The sequence below is a fragment of the Seriola dumerili genome, unplaced genomic scaffold (assembly GCF_002260705.1).
Source record: "Seriola dumerili isolate Sdu_G_001 unplaced genomic scaffold, Sdu_1.0 BDQW01000191.1, whole genome shotgun sequence".
NCBI lineage: Eukaryota > Metazoa > Chordata > Actinopteri > Carangiformes > Carangidae > Seriola > Seriola dumerili.
In genome coordinates, this window is record NW_019174446.1 from 7739714 (window position 1) to 7759386 (window position 19673).

Genomic DNA, 19673 nt, shown 5'->3' on the forward strand with positions numbered 1-19673 from the left:
ATCGCGCTTCACCATCTGGCGATCTGATGGACGAGTCTGGGTTTGGCGGTTGCCAGGAGAACGGTACTTGTCTGACTGCATTGTGCCAAGTGTAAAGTTTGGTGGAGGGGGGATTATGGTGTGGGTAGGGGTGGGCGATATGACGATATTAGATCGTGAAGGATTACAACGTGAAGACGATCTTTCAAACTGCAGAGATCGTGGGATCGTCTAGGGCACATTCTATAAATTGCAGTTCTATGCTGATGCACCGACACACCAGACGTATTGACGTCATCAACCTGACCGACCAATCATAGCGAATTACGGGCAGTGACGCACTTTCCTACCCGCCTCCTTGTTTGTGTGTGTAGCGGTAGCACATGGAGAGCGATGGCTGAAAGCCAAACAGAGTTGGTCGCTAAAAAAAATTCCACCTCCATTATATGGAATTGGTTTGGATTTTCCGCAACTGATCAAGCGCACGCAAATGTAATTTGCAAAGTTTGCACAGAAACCGTTCGCACGTCGGGTGGTAACACGACGAACCAGAATGTTGTTGTTGTTTACCTTAAACTTTACGTTGTTTGCACATGCAGGCAAAACTGCGACTATTTGAAATAAAATCTGTTAAGAAAGGTTCTTTGATCTACATTGTCTGTTTTTCTTTTTCCAATTTAAGATCGTGATATGATATTTTTGCCATATCGCCCACCCCTAGGTGTGGGGTTGTTTTTCAGGAGCTGGGCTTGGCCCTTTAGTTCCAGTGAAAGGAACTCTGAATGCTTCAGCATACCAAGAGATTTTGGACAATTCCATGCTCCCAACTTTGTGGGAACAGTTTGGGGATGGCCCCTTCCTGTTCCAACATGACTGTGAACCAGAGCACAAAGCAAGGTCCATAAAGACATGGATGAGAGAGTTTGGTTTGGATGAACTTGACTGGCCTGCACAGAGTCCTGACCTCAACCCGAGCGGAGACTGAGAGCCAGGCCTTCTCGTCCAACATCAGTGTGTGACCTCACAAATGCGCTTCTGGAAGAATGGTCAAAAATTCCCATAAACACACTCCTAAACCTTGTGGAAAGCCTTCCCAGAAGAGTTGAAGCTGTTATAGCTGCAAAGGGTGGACCGACCTCATATTAAACCCTATGGATTAAGAATGGGATGCCACTTAAGTTCATATGCGAGTCGAAGCAGGTGAGCCAATACTTTTGGCAATATAGTGTATAATGTATTCACAAGACTGTGAAATCCCCGCGACCTCTAAATTCTAACCAATTCATCTCTGAGTCCACATGGACCAAATTTGAAGAAATTCCCTCAAGGTTTTAATGAGAGATCTCGTTCACCAGAATAGGACGGACGTACAAACGAACAAACTAAACACAATGCCTCCGGTCACAGACACATAGGTATAAAAACTATACATAGATAAAAGACAAAAGTCTTTCCCTTCTTCTCAAGCCCGTTGATTATTTCTGAGGACATTACACCGTATTTATTTGTGGTGGGGTGGTTTTTAAAGATTTGTCTGAGTAATAGACCTTTTTCACAGCAGACATTTTGGCATGCCATAGCAGGAAAACACAGGTGTAACTAATAACATCCATAACAAGTATATTCCATTTAGTTGAGCCAGTTCCTCAGTCCTGCGTTTGGGCATGTTCTGCATGGCTCACTGGCATGTTCACTGGGTCACTTAATTGAACTGAATTATCAATCACAAAATTTGTTTCACCTTTGCTTTCCCTGCGATGACAAGTAAAAATTCTTTGTGAAAAAGCTCTATACTCCTAAAACAGCATATTCTAACAGGCATTTTTTAGTGGCTATTTGACACCTCGGGTCGTGAGTCGTTACAGCAACAGGATGGGGTATGTAAATTTGACTAAATATATAAACTACTACACACCCAGTGGAATAGAGGAATTATATACATATCAGGCTTTAGCTACACAGCCAATACCTGTTAGTAGGATCATGGGATTTGTTGACAGTAAGAAAAATACAGAATATCACCAAAATGATCCTTAACTTACCTGTATTTTTCCCAGGACTCCAGTGCTGTCCATTCTGCTGGCTACATTCACTGTGTTCCCCCAGATATCATACTGAGGTTTCTGGGCTCCAATGACTCCAGCTATCACTGGACCATGGTTAATACCTGACAAAGGACACAAAACAATCAGTGCACATTTCTACTCAGTTACTACACTTTCACATTCTATTTCTAACAGAGTTAGGATTGAGGACACATTTCTTTTCTATTGCACACACAAATGTTAAAGTATGTAACATAAGTGATGAGTTATAAAAGAATTGGTCTTTTGTTTCTAATTATGATGTAATACATGAACAATGTTGGAAATGTATTAAAATCCATTTTTGATATTACTGATTAATTATTAAGGCAGCCAGCGCACAGCTCCAAAAGGCCTTTAGCAAGAGACCTGCTGCTTTCAGAATAAACAAAGCTTTTCACAAGATTTCATCAGAACATGAGATGAAGTGGAAGCTAAATGCAGCTGAGCTCTTAATCCCCAAGGCTCTCAGCACCTCTGCTCGGCAGCCTCTGTAGCTTTTCACAGCACTGAGATGACGCTGGGTGTCTCTTCACTGTCTCCTGAGTCAATTTTCAGATTGCTGGAAATTGCAATGTGTACAAGTGCAAAAGCAGCACACACAGGCACATGGCCACTGATTTTGTCCAGTCCCAGTGGGTGGGGACTTGTATCCCACTCTGATGGAGCATTTTGGGCCCATCTGGAAGCAGCAGGGATGTACAGTCACACACACGCACACTGCTGAGTTAATGGACCATCCCATGCTGCGATCTTCACAGACAGGTTGAAGGTATCGAACTCTGACTCTTACTGCACGCAGGGAGCTGGGAGCTGCCTGCCTGCTTGCTTTCCTCTTCAATTTTCCCTCTTCTCTTTAGTAAGTATCCCTCTGCTGTTATGTTGCCATGACTATACCTACGTCTTGCTGACATGTTTTATTTTCTTGTGATTTAAAGATGTACACACCTCTGTTTCTGTCAAGATAATGAAATTACCCCCACAGTATATTGGTGCCCTAAAAAAAAAAAAAAAAAAAAGGCCTTGGATGCATGCAAAGACTACATGCCCATAGAAATACCTACTAATATAACAGAGCATAGAGTATCTGTATCCTCCGTTGATACATTAGATATTGCCAAATCTACATTCAAGCTATTTTTTTTAGGTAAAGCCTGTGCTGTATACCAAAACTTCAGCTGTGTGATCCTAAACAGAGCAATAATATATGCAGGGCTTAAAGCAAGAAAAATTTCTCTCTGAAATGTGTTACAGTGGTCCTGATGGCCAGTCCAACTATGACATGTTAATTATCACAACTGATACAAACAACAAAATTAACAAAAAGCTAAAGCACCCTGCTGCGCTGGAGGCTACAAGCCAGTTTCTAAATGTGAATGCTCACATTAACTTGAGATGTTCAAATGGCAAAAACCTGCATGATTCACTCACTTGTCAGAAACCATAGTCTAACTGTATCCCAGTCCAAGCACAACTTTTAAAGCCATAAAGAATATCCAATAAGCCTATCTTTCAAATTTTTCAACACCTGCTCCTCTGTTGGTCTACAGAATAATAAACCTACTGTTTTCAAATGATCACAATGTTATGAAAACAATGTGAATAGCCTATTTTCCGTGGTCACGTGCATTATTGAGCTGACACTTGCCGAGCCAGAGGTTTTCATTAATAAAATAGTACTATTTTACTAAATATAGGTTCCTTACACACACATATATACACACACACATACTACATATATATACACACCAAGTTCTTGCCTATGTAACAGTTAAAAAACACGCAAGAATTTCTATAGACGTATAATCTATTTTCAAATCTAAAACGGCTCTATGCTGCAGTTCTGGCACAGTGCTGGAGAAATTAAAGCCCTGCATGATTTCTTGCCAAAACAAGAACAAGTCTCATCACTTTGTTTTTAAACTTAACTTTCGTGTGTAACTCACCAACTCTGAGTTTGAAGTCATTGAAGGAGTGTTTGTTGATAACATCCAGCTTCCCCACCAAGGCAAAGGCAAACTCTACCATAGTCCCTATGTGCATGTACTGCCTGTCATGCTCCTGAGAAGCAGTGAAAGAACAAATGTACATGATTTTGTGGCAGTCACACAAAAATGTGCTTGAATCATTTGTGAGCATGTGTGTGATGAGTGTACCTGTGATGTGTACTCTGGCCCTGGTGATGCATTCAGCCCAGTTGCAGCCATGTAAGTGCTGCCAATGGTCTTGATCTTTTCCACACCACTGAATTTAGGTTTGGACAGCAGCTACACACACACAAATACACACAGTTCATGCAACAGCTAAAATAAATGAGACCGTTTATGGCAGAAGTGAAAGCTTATAAAGACAAATGAATGAATTTGTTGAAAGCATTACTGATTTTCCCTTCTGCCTCTCAGAATATTCAGATTCCATTACAATAGGTATCTTGCTCATGACAATGTCCAATCACATACAACTATAAAAGCATTGCAGCTCTAGCACTTGCATTGCATGTGACAGATGTTATGAAGGTTGCCAGAGTGAGGGTTATTTACCTCATCAAAATCAGCAATGATTTCGTTGAGGAGCCTGAGGCACTCTAATCCTTCCTTGTTGACGTCAGATTCTGTGTAGAACTCTTTAAAGTCTGGGATGGAGGCGAACATGACACACACCAGGTCATAGGACTGGTGGTACAGATCCTGCACGACAGAAAGCATGAGACAAAATACGGACTTTATATTGGACAGCTGCAAAACAATGTTATGTTATAAAATTGATAAACCACAGACTTTCAACATGGATGAAATACAGACGGACAAATGTTGTCTGATGGACAAATGTTAGACTTGGTAGTACACCTTAATAAAAATATTACTTCTCAGTGGGACCACAGTGGCAGATAAAATATAAGAAAGAAAACCAGACAGACAAATGAAAGTAGGTAAATCACCCAAACCACCATCCATGTAACAGTTGCTCTAAAATCCATTAGAAAAGCAACTTGCTCCTGGATCCTGTTCAAATGAAGAAATAGTCATTTGCTGACTCTTCATTCAGATTTTTTTATTTTTTTTAGCAGATGCAGCATTCCTATTTAAACTTACATGTCCTCCAGAATACCACGTCCTCTAAACTTCCTAAGATGTAAAACTTTACTTTTCACAGTTCACACTGAGGCACAGGATATAACAATATACAGAATGATGGAGAAAGTCTCATAGGCAAGTCAGAAAATTCACCTAGACTGTCTCCCAGTGTTTTGTCATCATTATAGCTAATTAATCATACTAATACTTATGCAGTCCCATCATAAAAAGTTGGAATTTTAACACCTGAATCTTAGCAGTGAATGTCCTAAACAGCCAATGACTTAATTTACAGCATTTTCCATTCAAAACAAATTTCTTTATATACTTTTACAGCTCTGGTTTTGTTTCTGCAGAAACATTCTACATCTCATTATCTCAAAATAAGACCTTGTTGAATTACAATATACAATATATATAAAAGAAGTATGTACTGAGAATACCCGTTTCAGTTATTGGGTGGATTAAAAATAAACATGCTAGGCAGCAAAGACATAACATATGTTTATACACTATATATTGTATACATCTAATGTATTGACTTGGAATATAGATTATGATATTGTTAAGATATTTTTGCAATGCCTCATCACAGCTAATGAATGTAATGGATCTTAGCATATAGCCACTGGCACTGCAAGACCTCTGTAAAACAACAATACGTCAGTCCTGCAACTGTTACTCAGAGTACAATTTGCATGCTCTTACACATCTGTAATGAAAAGAAAACACAATAAATGCCTACCTCATTCTTCCAGTTGCGTGCCAGGAAGTGTTCTGCAACATGTGCAGGCAGCACATTCTCCAGCAAAACCCGATTGAGGTTCTCCATGGTTTCAATCTCCTCACACTCTTTCTTGAACTTGTTCTTCCACAGAAAGTCTAACCTACAGTAATATTCATTCTGTTACAAGAGGACACAGAGGTGAAGAGACTGAAGGTACAGCTGTACAGCTTGCTTCCATCAAGTCACAGAGAAAAACAGAAAAAGCTTGAAGTATGGACTCCACCAAGGCTTAAAGAGAGAAAAGAAAACATTGAAAAAATGGGCTATATTTTTTAAAAGATTTGTTATGAAACTCATACAACTTCCATCAAGAAAGACAGAAATACAGTTATTAGTTAAATCACACATCATGAAAAGTTACAAAAAACACAATTACCAGCACGACAGTAACAAGACTTATGGAATGACAGTAAGGCACGACAGAGTAACTTGTTTCAGGAAAGGTGGGAAAATATTGTGGGTACAATGCATAATGTGACATTTCATTTTCTTCCATTTAGTTTGAAGCGCAAACAGCTCAGTTGCTCCATGATGAAGGCAATTTAAACCTGTTCCTCTGCAGTACACAGACTAATTTGATAAAGATGATGCATGTTTATAAAATAATCTGTTGGAAAAATGATCAAGCAGAGAAAGTGATATTAGAAATATAATTACTTGTTACAGTCATAAAGGAAATAGAAAGGTGTCAGAGCAGTATGTGCGAGACTAAACAGATATTAATAAATGGCATTTTATTTTTGCTGTGCTCGCGGTTGCACCTGGCGTCTTTTCATTAAGTTGGGCGCGTCAATAATTTGTCTTCTGCAAATACATTTATTATCCATTCAAATCTAATTAATATTCATGTCTAGATTTGTGGCTCTATATCAAAATCCAGCAGCACTTGTTGCAGGAAGCTGATCATATTTTGTGAGACAGTAGGCCTTATGCATTCACAGAAACAGAGACTGTCAATGGGATAGTGTATCAACAGTTGTGGGAAAGAAGCCTATTTATACTACACTAAATAATGCACAGAGCACATACGTTCAGTGTACTGTAATGCCCAACAAGTGTCCCTGCAATGTCACTGAATTGGAAATGTACAATTAATCTATTTGTGGGTGAAGTAAAAGGTGGTTCTTTTCTTGCACCAGTACATCCACTCATGTATTCAGTATGCTTTTTGTGGACACAGTGAAAAAAGTGTGAAACAGCCATGCTGTTATTCCAGTACACAACAGACTCCAGGGGATCGGCTGCATCCCACTTAATGATAAGCTGTGATATAAAACAATAATATTCCGGTGCATTCAAGTCAATTGTAAACTATACAAATACCATACACTGCATGTATGATATGTATGATGTGTTATATACCATATATGTTAACATTACCTTGGAGTAAAATACCTTTGTATTCAAAATGTAAAGGGGTTGATTATTGTCAACTTTAAATGCATGCAGTTGCTGCCCAAAGCTATACTGTAGCTCCAGAGTACAGTAGTCTCCTAATTCTGGACTGCTCCCAGGTACAGTGAGGCTTAATCTCAAAATAGCAGAACTAAGGAGCACACAGGTCTCCAGAATGGCTAGTCTCTGGTCCCTGCTTCTCCGGGCCAGTAAATCTCAAAGTCTACCTGAGTAACAAGCAGCCTTGCTGAGGTAAATCACTGGCTCTGCATGGCTGAATGGAAGCCAGACTAACTGGTCTCATGATGCCTGTCTTGTACAGTGTGGCACAGCAGCTTAAAAGCCTTACTTTCTCATCAGCTGTGCAGAGGTGACTTTGATCTAGAAAATGAATCGGAGCTACTTTTGAAGTATCATATGTCCTCATATATATATATAAAATTGCATTACACATGCCAGTCCCATTATAAAAAGTTTAATCATACTAATACTATACCAATATGATTAATTTTGAGAGAGAGAGAGAGAGAGAGAGAGAGAGAGAGAGAGAGAGAGAGAGAGAGAAGCAGCATTGTCATTACATTAAATATGTACAGCTAGCCCTGGTGGCACTGAAGAAAAATGCTCAGCCCACTGACCCTGATGCAATCCCCAGTAGAATTGCTTCTGGCGTGGCAGATACTACATCAAAGTCAATTGTTTTCATGCATGGGAGACCAATAACAGTTGAAGGGATCATAGAATCCCTCATCAGGAGGGATGTCAAAACATGAGCCTCTCACAATGCAGTCTTCACATTTTTACAGGCCAACAGACTAATTTAGCAGTGACCATAGCACATGGAAAAAAAGTGATCCCAAATTGGGAGAAATCACAAATCTATGTGGTGAAAGAAATCAAGAGTGCAATGGTGATGCTGATGTAAGAGCAAAGCTGAAAACAAGTTTCTTTCAGGGCTGTGGATGTGAAAATGTCAAGTAGAAAACAGACGATAACGTCATTCAAACTATTATAGTGTGGACTTACCTGTCTGGCAAGCACAAGCAGCGTGATGAAGAAGATAAAGAGGGAGATCGAGCCCATAGTCTTCAGGTCTTTGAGAACTCCTGGTCTTGAAGGCCGGAGAAAAAAGAAAGAATGTGTTTGTGTGTGGAGATAGAGAGAGAGAGATAGAAAAAGATAAAGACGGAGTGAAAAGTGAAAAAGCAAAAAAGATAGAAGTAATGAGTGAAAAAGTAAAAGAGAGATGTGATTAACAACATTTAATTAAAAATTCAGATTACAATGACAAGACTGGCATGTGTCACATGATTGGTTAGCAGACCATTTTATTCCATGCTGTCACTTGTTCAAGACTGTCACTTCTGCTTTGCTCTGACAAGAGCTTGTTTACTATTTACATGCCAGTGGCTGAGCTTCCCTGCTAGGTTGCATTTACTTGAAACATTAAGACAAACAGTTAATGTTGATGATATGTAAAGATTTAGCACTACAAATACACTACAAGCTCTGACCTTTCCAACATCATAAAAAATGGAACATCTGCAGAATTAAGTTGCCAACCAAGCTATAGCTATTATATGTACTGTACGGTACATGCACTGAGGAAGAGATGATTAAAAAAAAAAAAAAAAAAAAAACATAATACATACTAATTTGGCTACTGTACACACTCAAACACACTCAGACTTGCACACAATCAAAGCCCAAAATATATTGGACAAGAGGCCATGTTCAAAAGAGAATTGAAAATGCATAGACCATATCATTTAAATCAAATGAAAGATTTTCCTTTATAGCAGTGAGGTCTGGCTGTCCCTATTTAAGTTCTGAATGTGTGATAAGATTCAAACAGGACTGTTGCATCCTAATTTCTGCAAGCACATTTTGCATATTAATGGGCTCTTACTGTTATCTAGGGCAGAGCTCAGCACACAACAGAAAACAGCCAGCAAGTTCTGCACTTGCCTGGTTCATTGTCTAATCACTTCTCTACACACAATGAATGGCAATGACTGAGGACGAACAGCAGATTTGGTAGGTTTCACTTGAAGACAAATCAGATGGAAAGCACAGACAGGATGCCAGGTTTTTTTTTTCATGCATAGTGAATTACTAAGCGGCCACTTCCAGCTCTCAACAAACTCTGATGGGTTATTTTCCAACAAATGTTGCACTCAGTGGATTTCTGTCATTTGTAACTGCAGTTGTGGCATTAGATTATGCCTATGCAGTGGGGCTCTATCATAATCAGCACAGTGCACTGGGAAAGTAAGCAACTTTCCTTAAAGAATTTACTTCAGGAAACATTTGTTTATTCCCTACAGCAGGAGTGCGTCAGGCTGCAGCGCCCTGATATTTCATAGCTGTTCAAACAGATGAATATTGTCTCTTTTGCATCTAAGCACGTCCAACTTCTTAAAAAGGTTTCCTTAATTAACATTACATCCCAAACAGTGATTACTTTAAGGTGAGTTTTTGAGGAGGAGAATCACGAGGATAGGTGAAACAGTGCAGACAGGCAGATAAAAAGTAATAAGTCTTAATAGTGATGGCTATTAAAATTGTCAGTTCTACACTCAACACTTTCCTATTTTGTATTACAGCTGACCAAAGCTGTGTGAAGTTTATGAGCTTGGCAGGAGGGAAAACTCAGTTGCTTTGGACAGAAAAGTCAGTTACTAAAAAGACAGAAAACTGTGTTTGAATCAACGATGTCATCCGTTGACACTTTTTGTCTACTGACAATGAATTAGTGATTGATGCTGGGGGCTCCAAGAACTTTTGTTTTAGATATTAAATCCAAAAGCCTTTTATTTTCAAATAGAGCTTCCAGCTATGAATCAGAAAATCTAATTTTCCAGTAAAACCACAATGGGTGCTGTCTTAATGTCCAAGGACTTATTCTATTATTTGACATCTATGGAGCAGCTCCAGCATTTGTCTGTAGATGATGTCATCATTACAGTCTATCATGGCTGCTCAGCTTCAGGACAGGGTTGTTTAAGTTCACAAATTAAAGTGGGGCTGTGTTATATAACAGAAAGCAACAAATGAATCTTTCTTAATGAAGAATTCCTTTAAGTACGTTATAAATGAAAGCAACCAACCAATACTTTGACAAATCAGATTTTCTGCCATATTACCCAGAGTGAAATGACGATTAAAAAAAAAAAATTGGGTCTATGTATCCAGTACAGAGATATGTTAGCCTAGTAATGCCTAGTAATGCTTAAATAATGACAGCTGCCTAACTTTGTAAAAGTGAAACTACAAAACTATATATATTTTTATTATCAAGTATTTAAATGTAAGTATTAGAGTGTGTGTGTATGTATGTATATATATATATATATATATATATATATATATACATACATACACACACACTCTAATACTTACATTTAAATACTTGATAATAAAATATGTATCTAACGTACTGAAATAATTGCTGTAAACTACACTTGGCAGGCCTTATTTTTCACAAGCTACTTGATACAAATTCTGGAAGTCCTGGTTGAAAACTATTAAGATGAAAAGCTTAAATAATCAATATGATGTGATTGAAAGACAAGTTTAATGTTGTCTTGTCATCAGGTTACTCACAGAAATAACATTAATTAGTGACAGCTTATATGACCTGTAGCCACTCAGCAATGTATGACATTTTAATTGGTGGGAGTGACAGTCGGCAACAGCTAAAAATGAGAACATGCTACCTGGATGTTTTGTACACTACGCTTTGCTAATGAGTTTAATAGTGAATCCATATATTTTGCTAGTCTGGGTGTTAGAGTAACTCACACCAGTGCACGTGAATATATTCACATTTGCAAACCAAAATTTTCCCTCACATATGCCGTTAAATGCTCACAATATAGAACTGCTTTGTAGAACTAGCAGAAAACACAGTACAGTAAAGAAAGGATCAGACATTGATCAGCTTAAATTTAGATGATACCGATCAATTAAAATGTCCAGCCCCAACACTGATCATCAGATTGGATATCTCTAGTTCTGTGTGTAAGTCAGGTCCTTTTGGTTGCTCATTACAAACTAGAAGATATCAGCGAGATATATATACTGCATGTTTACTCTAGTTTCCAACACTCATCTATAGCCACTTTGAGCAGAAAGTGGTTGAGTGAAAGAAAAAAAGACAACCTGGAGAAAATATTGACATTGAGAGGGGCTAGTTTAAGTGGTTCTGGCACCTCCAAGGATGCCCCCTGGGTGCTTCCAGACTGAGTGACTGGAAGAAGACCTCGAGGTAAACTTTCTTTCTCTCCTTTAACCTTCCCACATTTTATCTCTTCTGAATTTCCATTTTCCTAGAAACCCACAGGATTAATAGCAGATGACTGTCATCTCAACACAACTTCCTTTTCATTTCTCATGCTACCTAACCACTACCTTCACCCATATTGACTCAGTATCCCTCTGTCGCACTCCCTTGAACAATTTCTGTTTGTCACTGTACACCTACCTGTCCAGGCTTTCAGTCTTGTACAGGAATCTGCTATACTCATCCAGGAGGGAAGCGTGTGTTTGCAGAATAATGATGTTGTAAACCACTACAGCTGTCAACATAATAATCATCTTCAGCTCGTAGTTTATCCTTAGGAATACTGAGCAAGAGATCAGGCCCAGGATGCAGCTGTAAATTAAATACTAGATGGACAGAAAAAGAGACAAACAGATGGTTGACTTATTCAAAAGTTATCAAAGAAAATAAATGAATTTATAGAGAATAATGATTATGATCATGTTTATCTTCACTTACAGGAAGGTAGAAATTGTTTTTGCCGGTAAAGGTAATTAGTTGTCCATTAGGGTAAAACTGTGTTTCATTGGATGAATTGTAAACAGGAACTGGAGGCAACACATTGTCTTCCAAAAAGAACTGAAAATAAAAACAAGCAGAAGCACAAAGTCAAGAGAAAATAAAGGGTTGTCTCATTTTCAGGCAATGCTAAAAAAATCTTAACCATTCAAATCCAACACAAAACAAATCTCATAACTGCCATGTAAATTGCAAACACTTGTATGCCTTTCATGTCACCATGTGAAAAGACAAACTGGTGTATATTGTACTTGCAGGAGGAAAATAGAATCTTGTTAGATAAGAGGCCAATAGTGACAACCATTCAATAATGTCCTTTAAAGTGAACCTGCAGGATAAGATGAGGATTGGCTGCCCCACTGAGCAAATCCAAGTTAATTTGGTTCATCCGCCCTGAGCGACTGACCCACGTCAGGCGCAAAACAAGATTATAATCTCTGGAATCGATTTGTGTGAAGGTCTAAACCAGGGTCCCAACACTGTGCTTTATCACGCACCTTCCCAACAAGCCTCAGGCTACTATCCGACCTTTATCCAAGCCTTCTTTTATTTTTGTCGTTTTTCTCTCTATAGAAATAAACATCTATCCGGTAAATCAGAAAGATTAATGGGCAGTAGCGAAATAACAATAAAAATGTTGTTATATGCAAATGGTGTTGGCACTGTTATGCAGGGAAGTCATCAATATTCATATTTGAAAAAGCCAGTTGCAAGAAATAAAGATTTGAGTTGTTTTTATATTAAGTCAGTAAAATAGTTGTATTAATACCAGCTTGTGTGATGAATACAATTGGGCAAAGAAATCTATCTATTCATTTATATTACCACATTGTAACATGCGACATGTCGCATTCTTTCACTTTCGAATTACATTGCAGTTACACATAAGGGAGTATCATCTGAAGGGTTGTGATACTTCATTTCGAGTGATTCCCAAATTGGTGTTATCCTTCCCTTACTGCAGTATCTGCACATAAAAGCTTACCATGTTGAAGACTGCCATTATGAGTATTAGAGCTGTGGTTGTCATGGTGAGCGTGATGCGTGGCCATGGCTTGTTGGCAATAATGACAGATGACCTCAGTAGCCACATCCAAGAAGTGGAGGCGCTTTTACTGCAGTGCTGCAGGGACATGTGCACACAACAATACAAGAATGCATGAGTCAAAGTACACAATAGGACTTGAGAGCTGAGATATTAAAGGTTGCAAACACATTCAAACACACAAAGAAGAAGCAGAGAAGGACATTAAATGTGAACTTCAAATAAGTAAATAATACATGTGCTTATGAACAGACAAATGCACAACAAATTAAAAAAAAAAAAAATTACTTCTGCTGATTAAGGACAATTGCTGAGAAATAAATAAATAAATAACATTCAAACACTAAAGCACCTATTACTGATTAACTCCTAATTACCTCAGCAGTGCCAATCAACAAGTTCAAGAGGCATACAATTAAGGAGAGAGGGGTCCTATTAACTTAATGGATGCTGCAATGTATTTCAAGCTACATGCAATAACAGTGCAATAAAATGACCACTACATGTAATTCCATCATGTGTATAACGATGTAAGAAAGCAGTAGATACAGCTACCAACCAAGCCTTCCGGGAAAGTGTAATGCTAATAGTTTAACTTTGATTAGAAGCAATAAAAAGCTAAAGAGGTTGTTAAATAACTTCCACCTCATATTTCACTAATCAAATCATTGTTGCTGACGGCAAAGTTTGTATGTTTTTAAGAGCAGTAGACAGTCTGAACTCATGCACCTCATTTTAACTCAGCAATATTACCTGACAGGTCAAACAATATGGCATTAAAATTTTAATATGTTTATATGCTGTTTATTACTGTGTCTTCATTAATGCAAAAATGCTGTCTGCCCAGGCTTCAGCAAATGTTGGCTGGGTCTGCTACAGTCAATTACTTTTCAGTTTTGTGGCGTTGCCTTCGGCTGAATGTGTTTCATTGCAAGACAATGACAGTGAAAGCCCAAATCATTTGCTTGATCATCTCAGAGCAATATCTGAGCATCACTCCAGCTGAGTGGATGTGGCATTTGAGTAGTTCAGGGATATACATTATAATACAATAAACTACAGATGACAGTCTGTATTATGCAAAAGCAGGATTACTAAAAATACATAGCTAGTGGGACACATCATTTTGTTTTGAAGACAGTATGGCATTTGCAAATAGTTTTTTTTCCTCTAGACCAGTAGATCAAGTAATAATAGGTATGACTTCAATGGAACACGTGAATAACAATTGAAATACAGAGAAAAAATATCTGCCAGGGTTGAGTCAAGTACAAGATATCAAGTTCCAGTCACAGAATCAGCAGAATATTGAAGTCAGTTAATCAAATAACCATGTTTGACCTTTCTAAGGTTCCCTCCAGCATTCGCTCTAATATAAGGGACAATGTTTCTGCACGAAATGCTAAGTAGGTCAATACCTTATTTTGTGCCTGACAATGAAAAAAGTAGGTACATGTGTAGTAAAGCATGCTGGTGTTGTTTTGCTGCATCAGTGAAAATTCAGCTGACTGACTGTGGTGTCCACTCTTCGAATTCCATCCAAAGTTATATTAGGAGAGGGAAACATGTATGTATCCCAAGCCTAGAATGGTCAAATCCAATATGGACCATATGATTGATTTATAATTTTAAAGGAAAAATCTCTAGATTCAAGTCATACCGAATGTTTCACATGTTGACTGAAATATCGGACACATTAAATGGCTAGCTAACTTGTCTTGAAATGCTTTGTTGGAGATTAAGGGATCATTTCATTATTGATCTCTTCTTGACGTGAAGCTGGGACAAAAGAACTGAAAGACACACTTGCCGAGGAAGAGATTTGCATCTTTATCACGGAGTCTAATGTTCCTATTCATAAAGGATCCATGAAGGCTTGCTGTAAATTATTACACAGGAAATCTAGAATAAGCTGTGATAAATGTCTACAAATTCCACCAAAAAAAGGAAACAATTATATGACACAAACTAAAGCAAAGACCCTGCAATGCCAAATACAGTTGACAAAATGCAGCAGGAGGCTTCTTAACTCTAGCTATCAAGTGCTGTGTTTTGTTTTTGAGCCTTGGGCAACATCACTGAGAACGCAGTTCAGAGCCGAGAAGCAGATTCTCACTTGCAAAGAACTAAAAATCAGACATAGGGTGGAAAGGGTTGTATAAGCCTGCGGCTTATGGAATTTTATAGTATAGTATAGTCATTTCTTTTTTTCTCTAACCGTATTCTCCTTTTTTCCTTTTCTGATCTTTTCATTTATTTTTACACAGAAGAGAACTGAAGCAGTGTTTGATGCCCTAGACTATCTTCCAGGGGCTAGATATGGCTGTAGTGACAATATCTACTGACATGACACTGCCTGCTCTTTCAAAAGGTCATGTAAAGACTATGTTGGCAATTCCATTGTTAGGCCATAGTTAGGGGGTTTAACCCCCATTAAATTAATCATAGAATTAATTCAGCCTCTTCTAAATGATTTATAAGGCAAACATATGATAGACTACATATATCCAGTAGAGACTGATACACAGCACAATCTGTTTGCAATGTGGGGAGACAAATAACTCCACTTCAAAAATAAAGTTAAAGTTTGTCATATGACATTTTATTAAAAGATCTATGCATTTGTATGCTGGCCTAATATTATTAAAGAATAACTGTCTATCTTGAAGCATGCACCAAAGCACTTGTCTGCATAGGCTCTCTAAGGGCCAGGGGTGGGGGTTGAGGTGATGAACAAGAAGCACCTGTTTCATACAGAGGCTCAAGATTAATTTTTACAACAGTGTCACACCAGGCACTTGTGTTAAACCAAGGGGCACTTAAGCCAACAACCAAGGCCCTTAATGGGCCGTTGAGATGACCAGAGGGGCACTTAGACCACTCATGTGCATTTGGTATGACATTTGGACAAACATTAAGCACAGAAGTGTCCCATTAGAGAGTGAGCATATCCTGGTTAAATACAGGTTTTAATATAAAACATTGATGTTTGCAGTAAATTGATTTACTCACCAGGAAATGTCCAATGAAACATATGAAGAGAATTAAGGACAGGATAAGGAAAGCCATACCAAATGATATTCCCAAGACAGTTGTCCTAAAAAGAAAAAAGAAAAAAAACAAAAAAAAACAAAAAAAAAAACATATCACCAAGTTTAGTTTAGTTTTATGTTGTTCTGTAAAATGTAATTAGCACTGCTCTTAGCTCACAATTAATTGTCAAGGCAAAGACATAAGCAAAGTTTAGTAATAGTATAACGCATAAGAATAAATCTACTATATTCTTTTTTTCCACACAGAAAAACAATTATATTAACATCAATGTTTCTCCAATAACAGTTATAGAAATATAATAGAAATAAAGCACACATACTTTGGAAGGACGAGAATCTGCACAATGAAAATGCAGAAAAATATCAAACAGGCGCAGGTGACGTAGTATTTGAAGGCAGGCAATGTTGTTGCTCTGTACTAAAAGAATAAAAAGAAGGTCAAGTTTCAACAAAAAAAACTGAAACTAGCTACTGCAGAAGCTCCTCAAGTGTGCACTGAAGCACCTTGAAGTTTCTCTGTAATTTACAAGATTTCAGGGTAAAATAAGTGTAGGCAAAGGACAAGCAGTAACAATATGTTCTCTTTGAAACAACTACTCCAATACATCTACCAAGCAGTGAATGATGACAGTTTACCTAGACTGCCTCTTACCTCCTTTTCCAAGGATTTGTTATGAAAGAATAACGATATTCTCTGGATGTCCTCAGACTTGAGCCATTGTCTGGAAACATAAAGACATAGTTACAGACCAGGTCAAATCTATTTGAGATTTTTTAAGTGAAAATTAAATAGAGCCTCTGCAGCAAACATACAATAAAAATGAGCCGAATGTTCTTCAAATGTTAATGCACTATTACGTTTTATTTCATAAACTTAAAGGCCTTCAATTTATGGAAAATTTCAAATGCCTAAATTAAAACAAATAAAACAGAAAGAAAGTAAAATACAATAGAACTCTTCCAGTTATTATATGAAAAATATGTTAAATGACAATTATTTAGCCTTTTATTTTTAATAACTAATATTTGTGCTTGTTACAACACAGAAAGTGAAGAGGTGTACTGCATTTCAGTGTTGTCCAGCAGAAGGCAGTGTAGACATACCAAAACTAAATACAAAGCACTGCATTAGTTTTTAAGATGGAGGTGAGAGGGAGCTTTTTCTTTTTAACAAGAAATGCACCATCAATTCCAAAATGAAAAACAACAAACTCTCCGGTCACAGCTTTGGGTACATAATGTTATCGGTGGTGACACGAGCTGATGGCAGCTATTACACTTAGCCTTTCACATTAAAAGTGAAAGAGTTTCCTGTGGGCCAGCCAGCTGGAGGGATGCTAATACTTGCTGCATATTTAGTAACATTTGTGGCAGTCTATATTTAAAGAGATAGATTGTGAATGCAGGAGGCTGTACAGACAGAAACGTACAGGTATCTTCTTGGCAGAATTCTCCGTAAGTGTTGACAGCTAAGTTCGTGTTACATAGCATTAGCTTACAGTAATTAGTAGGTTTAAAGAGGATAGGCAAATGATGTCCTCAAGACAGATGGCCACCTTAGACGAATGTGCCTGAATGTGAGACTACAGAATGGATGAATGTTGCAGCGCAGTGGAAGTTGCCACCACTGATGACAGCAGAAAATCTAGAAGGCAAACATTTAGCCTGTGAAATAAATAAAAAAGAACACTCAAAGTAGGTCTTGCCCATAAAGAATATGGTATCGCCTATCAGTATTTTCTTTTTATAAACGTAGCACTTTGTTCACAGTTGCAGTGTCAAATAGTTTTCAGTATCAAACAGTCTGGCTATAAAAAGTTTATGGTTTGCTTCCTCATGAAATTGTCATACATTGTTAGACAGCATACTTCAGTTAGGGGTGTCAAGAGTGCAAATATGCAGACATATCCTTACCATGGATATTGGCAGAGTTTGAAACCAGGGGAAAAAATTAAACACCCTTCTAATTTCTGTCAATAATTGTTAAAAGTGCAATATTATTTCAAGGTACATGTATATTTCAGTCTGAACTAATTACCAAATTTTTTGAAATGTAAAGTGTTCCAGAGGATTGTTAATATAAAAGGAGTTAATAGTTGGTTTATACTGTCAGCCATCCTTCAGATGAGATGAACTCTGCATCAATTATTTTAATTTATGTTACTTGTTTTTTTTAATAATGTAATTATAGCAGCAGCCTCAGAGCCAAACCTGTCCTAGCCGCTGGCACAACAGAGGAGGAGCAGGACTCCTCCAGCTTTGACAGACTTCCTGCAGCACACGTAATTCATCAGTTCCTTCATCAAATCATGTGTCATGGTCTTTGAAAGAAATAAACACCTAGAGATGGACAAAAGACTTACAATTGACAGAAAGATTCTCAACAGTTAGGCGTGCTCTTACTGTATCTTTTCATTCTTACCCTGTCAGTCACTTCCATCCTGCCTGCACTTACTGCCATAAACTACCACTCTTTAGTTTTTAGCACTTGTTATTTGTGCAGCTGATTTTGTTGTCAAAGACTTGGCTTTGATTCCTGTCTTCTGTTATTCAAGTTACTCAGCATTAAAAGCTAACCTCACATGCAAACATTAAAGCTAATGTAATGCAAGGCCACTGGATTTGTCATTATGGATTATTATTACCTCTTTCACTGATGTAGAAACTAACATATATAGCATTCATTTTGTAGCGTAGAAGCTGCCTCTCCTAAAGAGAATAAGGTTGGGCGCCAGACAGGCAAAGGTTAATCTACCTTAAACCTATCAAATGTTTAAATTAGTTAAGTTCCATTGGAGAGAGCACAAAAACCCAGCTGCTTGCTTACTTCAGTGCTACAAAAATTAACATAACCAAGGTGTCTCTTGTTCTTATATTAAATCGGTCAGCAACCACAAACGATTATCATCATCATCATTTGAAATTAATCATCAATACCGGTCTTCAGAAATCAGTCAGCAACTAAAACAATTCATCATCATCATCTTAAGTTAATCATCACTACCGGTTTTCAGAAATCAGTTTACAGAAATTAAATAGTTAATTCACAGAAATTAAATTCAATCAGTAATCAGGCTCATAATAATGATAGTCAAAGGCTAGAGGGTGTGTGTGCAAGGGAATGAGTGTGAGTGGCCAGGTGTGTGGTTTATGAATGAACACCGAGCAGTTCAGCTCAGTTCAGGTCGAAAGAGTTCAGGTCGAAAGAGTTCAGTTCAGTTCAGTTCATAGGAGTTCTGTGGGGTGTGGGTGTATGAGGACGGGGTGAGAGGGTGTATGGAAGAATGAAGGCAATTGAATGAATGAATGCAATGGAAGTCAGTGGGGGGGGGAGGTTGAGGATGAGTGTAAGTGTGTGTGGGCATGTGCGGGGGCAGGTGAGTTGGGCAGTCAGCTAGAGAAGCCTGGAGAAT

General features: G+C 38.0%; 2 protein-coding genes across 2 annotated transcripts in view; one reads left to right on the forward strand and one right to left on the reverse strand.

The window, feature by feature from the left end:
* dnah5 (dynein axonemal heavy chain 5) overlaps nucleotides 1-2162 on the forward strand; it is a 100126-nt gene extending 97964 nt beyond the window's left edge. Inside the window, exon 88 of the mRNA XM_022753641.1 lies at nucleotides 2037-2162. The gene's annotated coding sequence lies outside the window, so the exon portion shown is untranslated. The remainder of the gene's footprint in view (nucleotides 1-2036) is intronic.
* The window catches only part of LOC111227902 (adenylate cyclase type 2-like), a 60689-nt gene that overhangs the window by 2996 nt on the left and 38020 nt on the right, over nucleotides 1-19673 (reverse strand). Inside the window, exons 13-24 of the mRNA XM_022753643.1 lie at nucleotides 16913-16982; nucleotides 16581-16678; nucleotides 16220-16304; nucleotides 13148-13285; nucleotides 12103-12222; nucleotides 11806-11990; nucleotides 8346-8430; nucleotides 5883-6041; nucleotides 4604-4750; nucleotides 4220-4330; nucleotides 4010-4124; nucleotides 2022-2146 (exon numbers count right to left, since the gene is read on the reverse strand). Coding sequence (XP_022609364.1) covers nucleotides 2022-2146; nucleotides 4010-4124; nucleotides 4220-4330; nucleotides 4604-4750; nucleotides 5883-6041; nucleotides 8346-8430; nucleotides 11806-11990; nucleotides 12103-12222; nucleotides 13148-13285; nucleotides 16220-16304; nucleotides 16581-16678; nucleotides 16913-16982 — 1438 coding nt within the window. The remainder of the gene's footprint in view (nucleotides 1-2021; nucleotides 2147-4009; nucleotides 4125-4219; nucleotides 4331-4603; nucleotides 4751-5882; nucleotides 6042-8345; nucleotides 8431-11805; nucleotides 11991-12102; nucleotides 12223-13147; nucleotides 13286-16219; nucleotides 16305-16580; nucleotides 16679-16912; nucleotides 16983-19673) is intronic.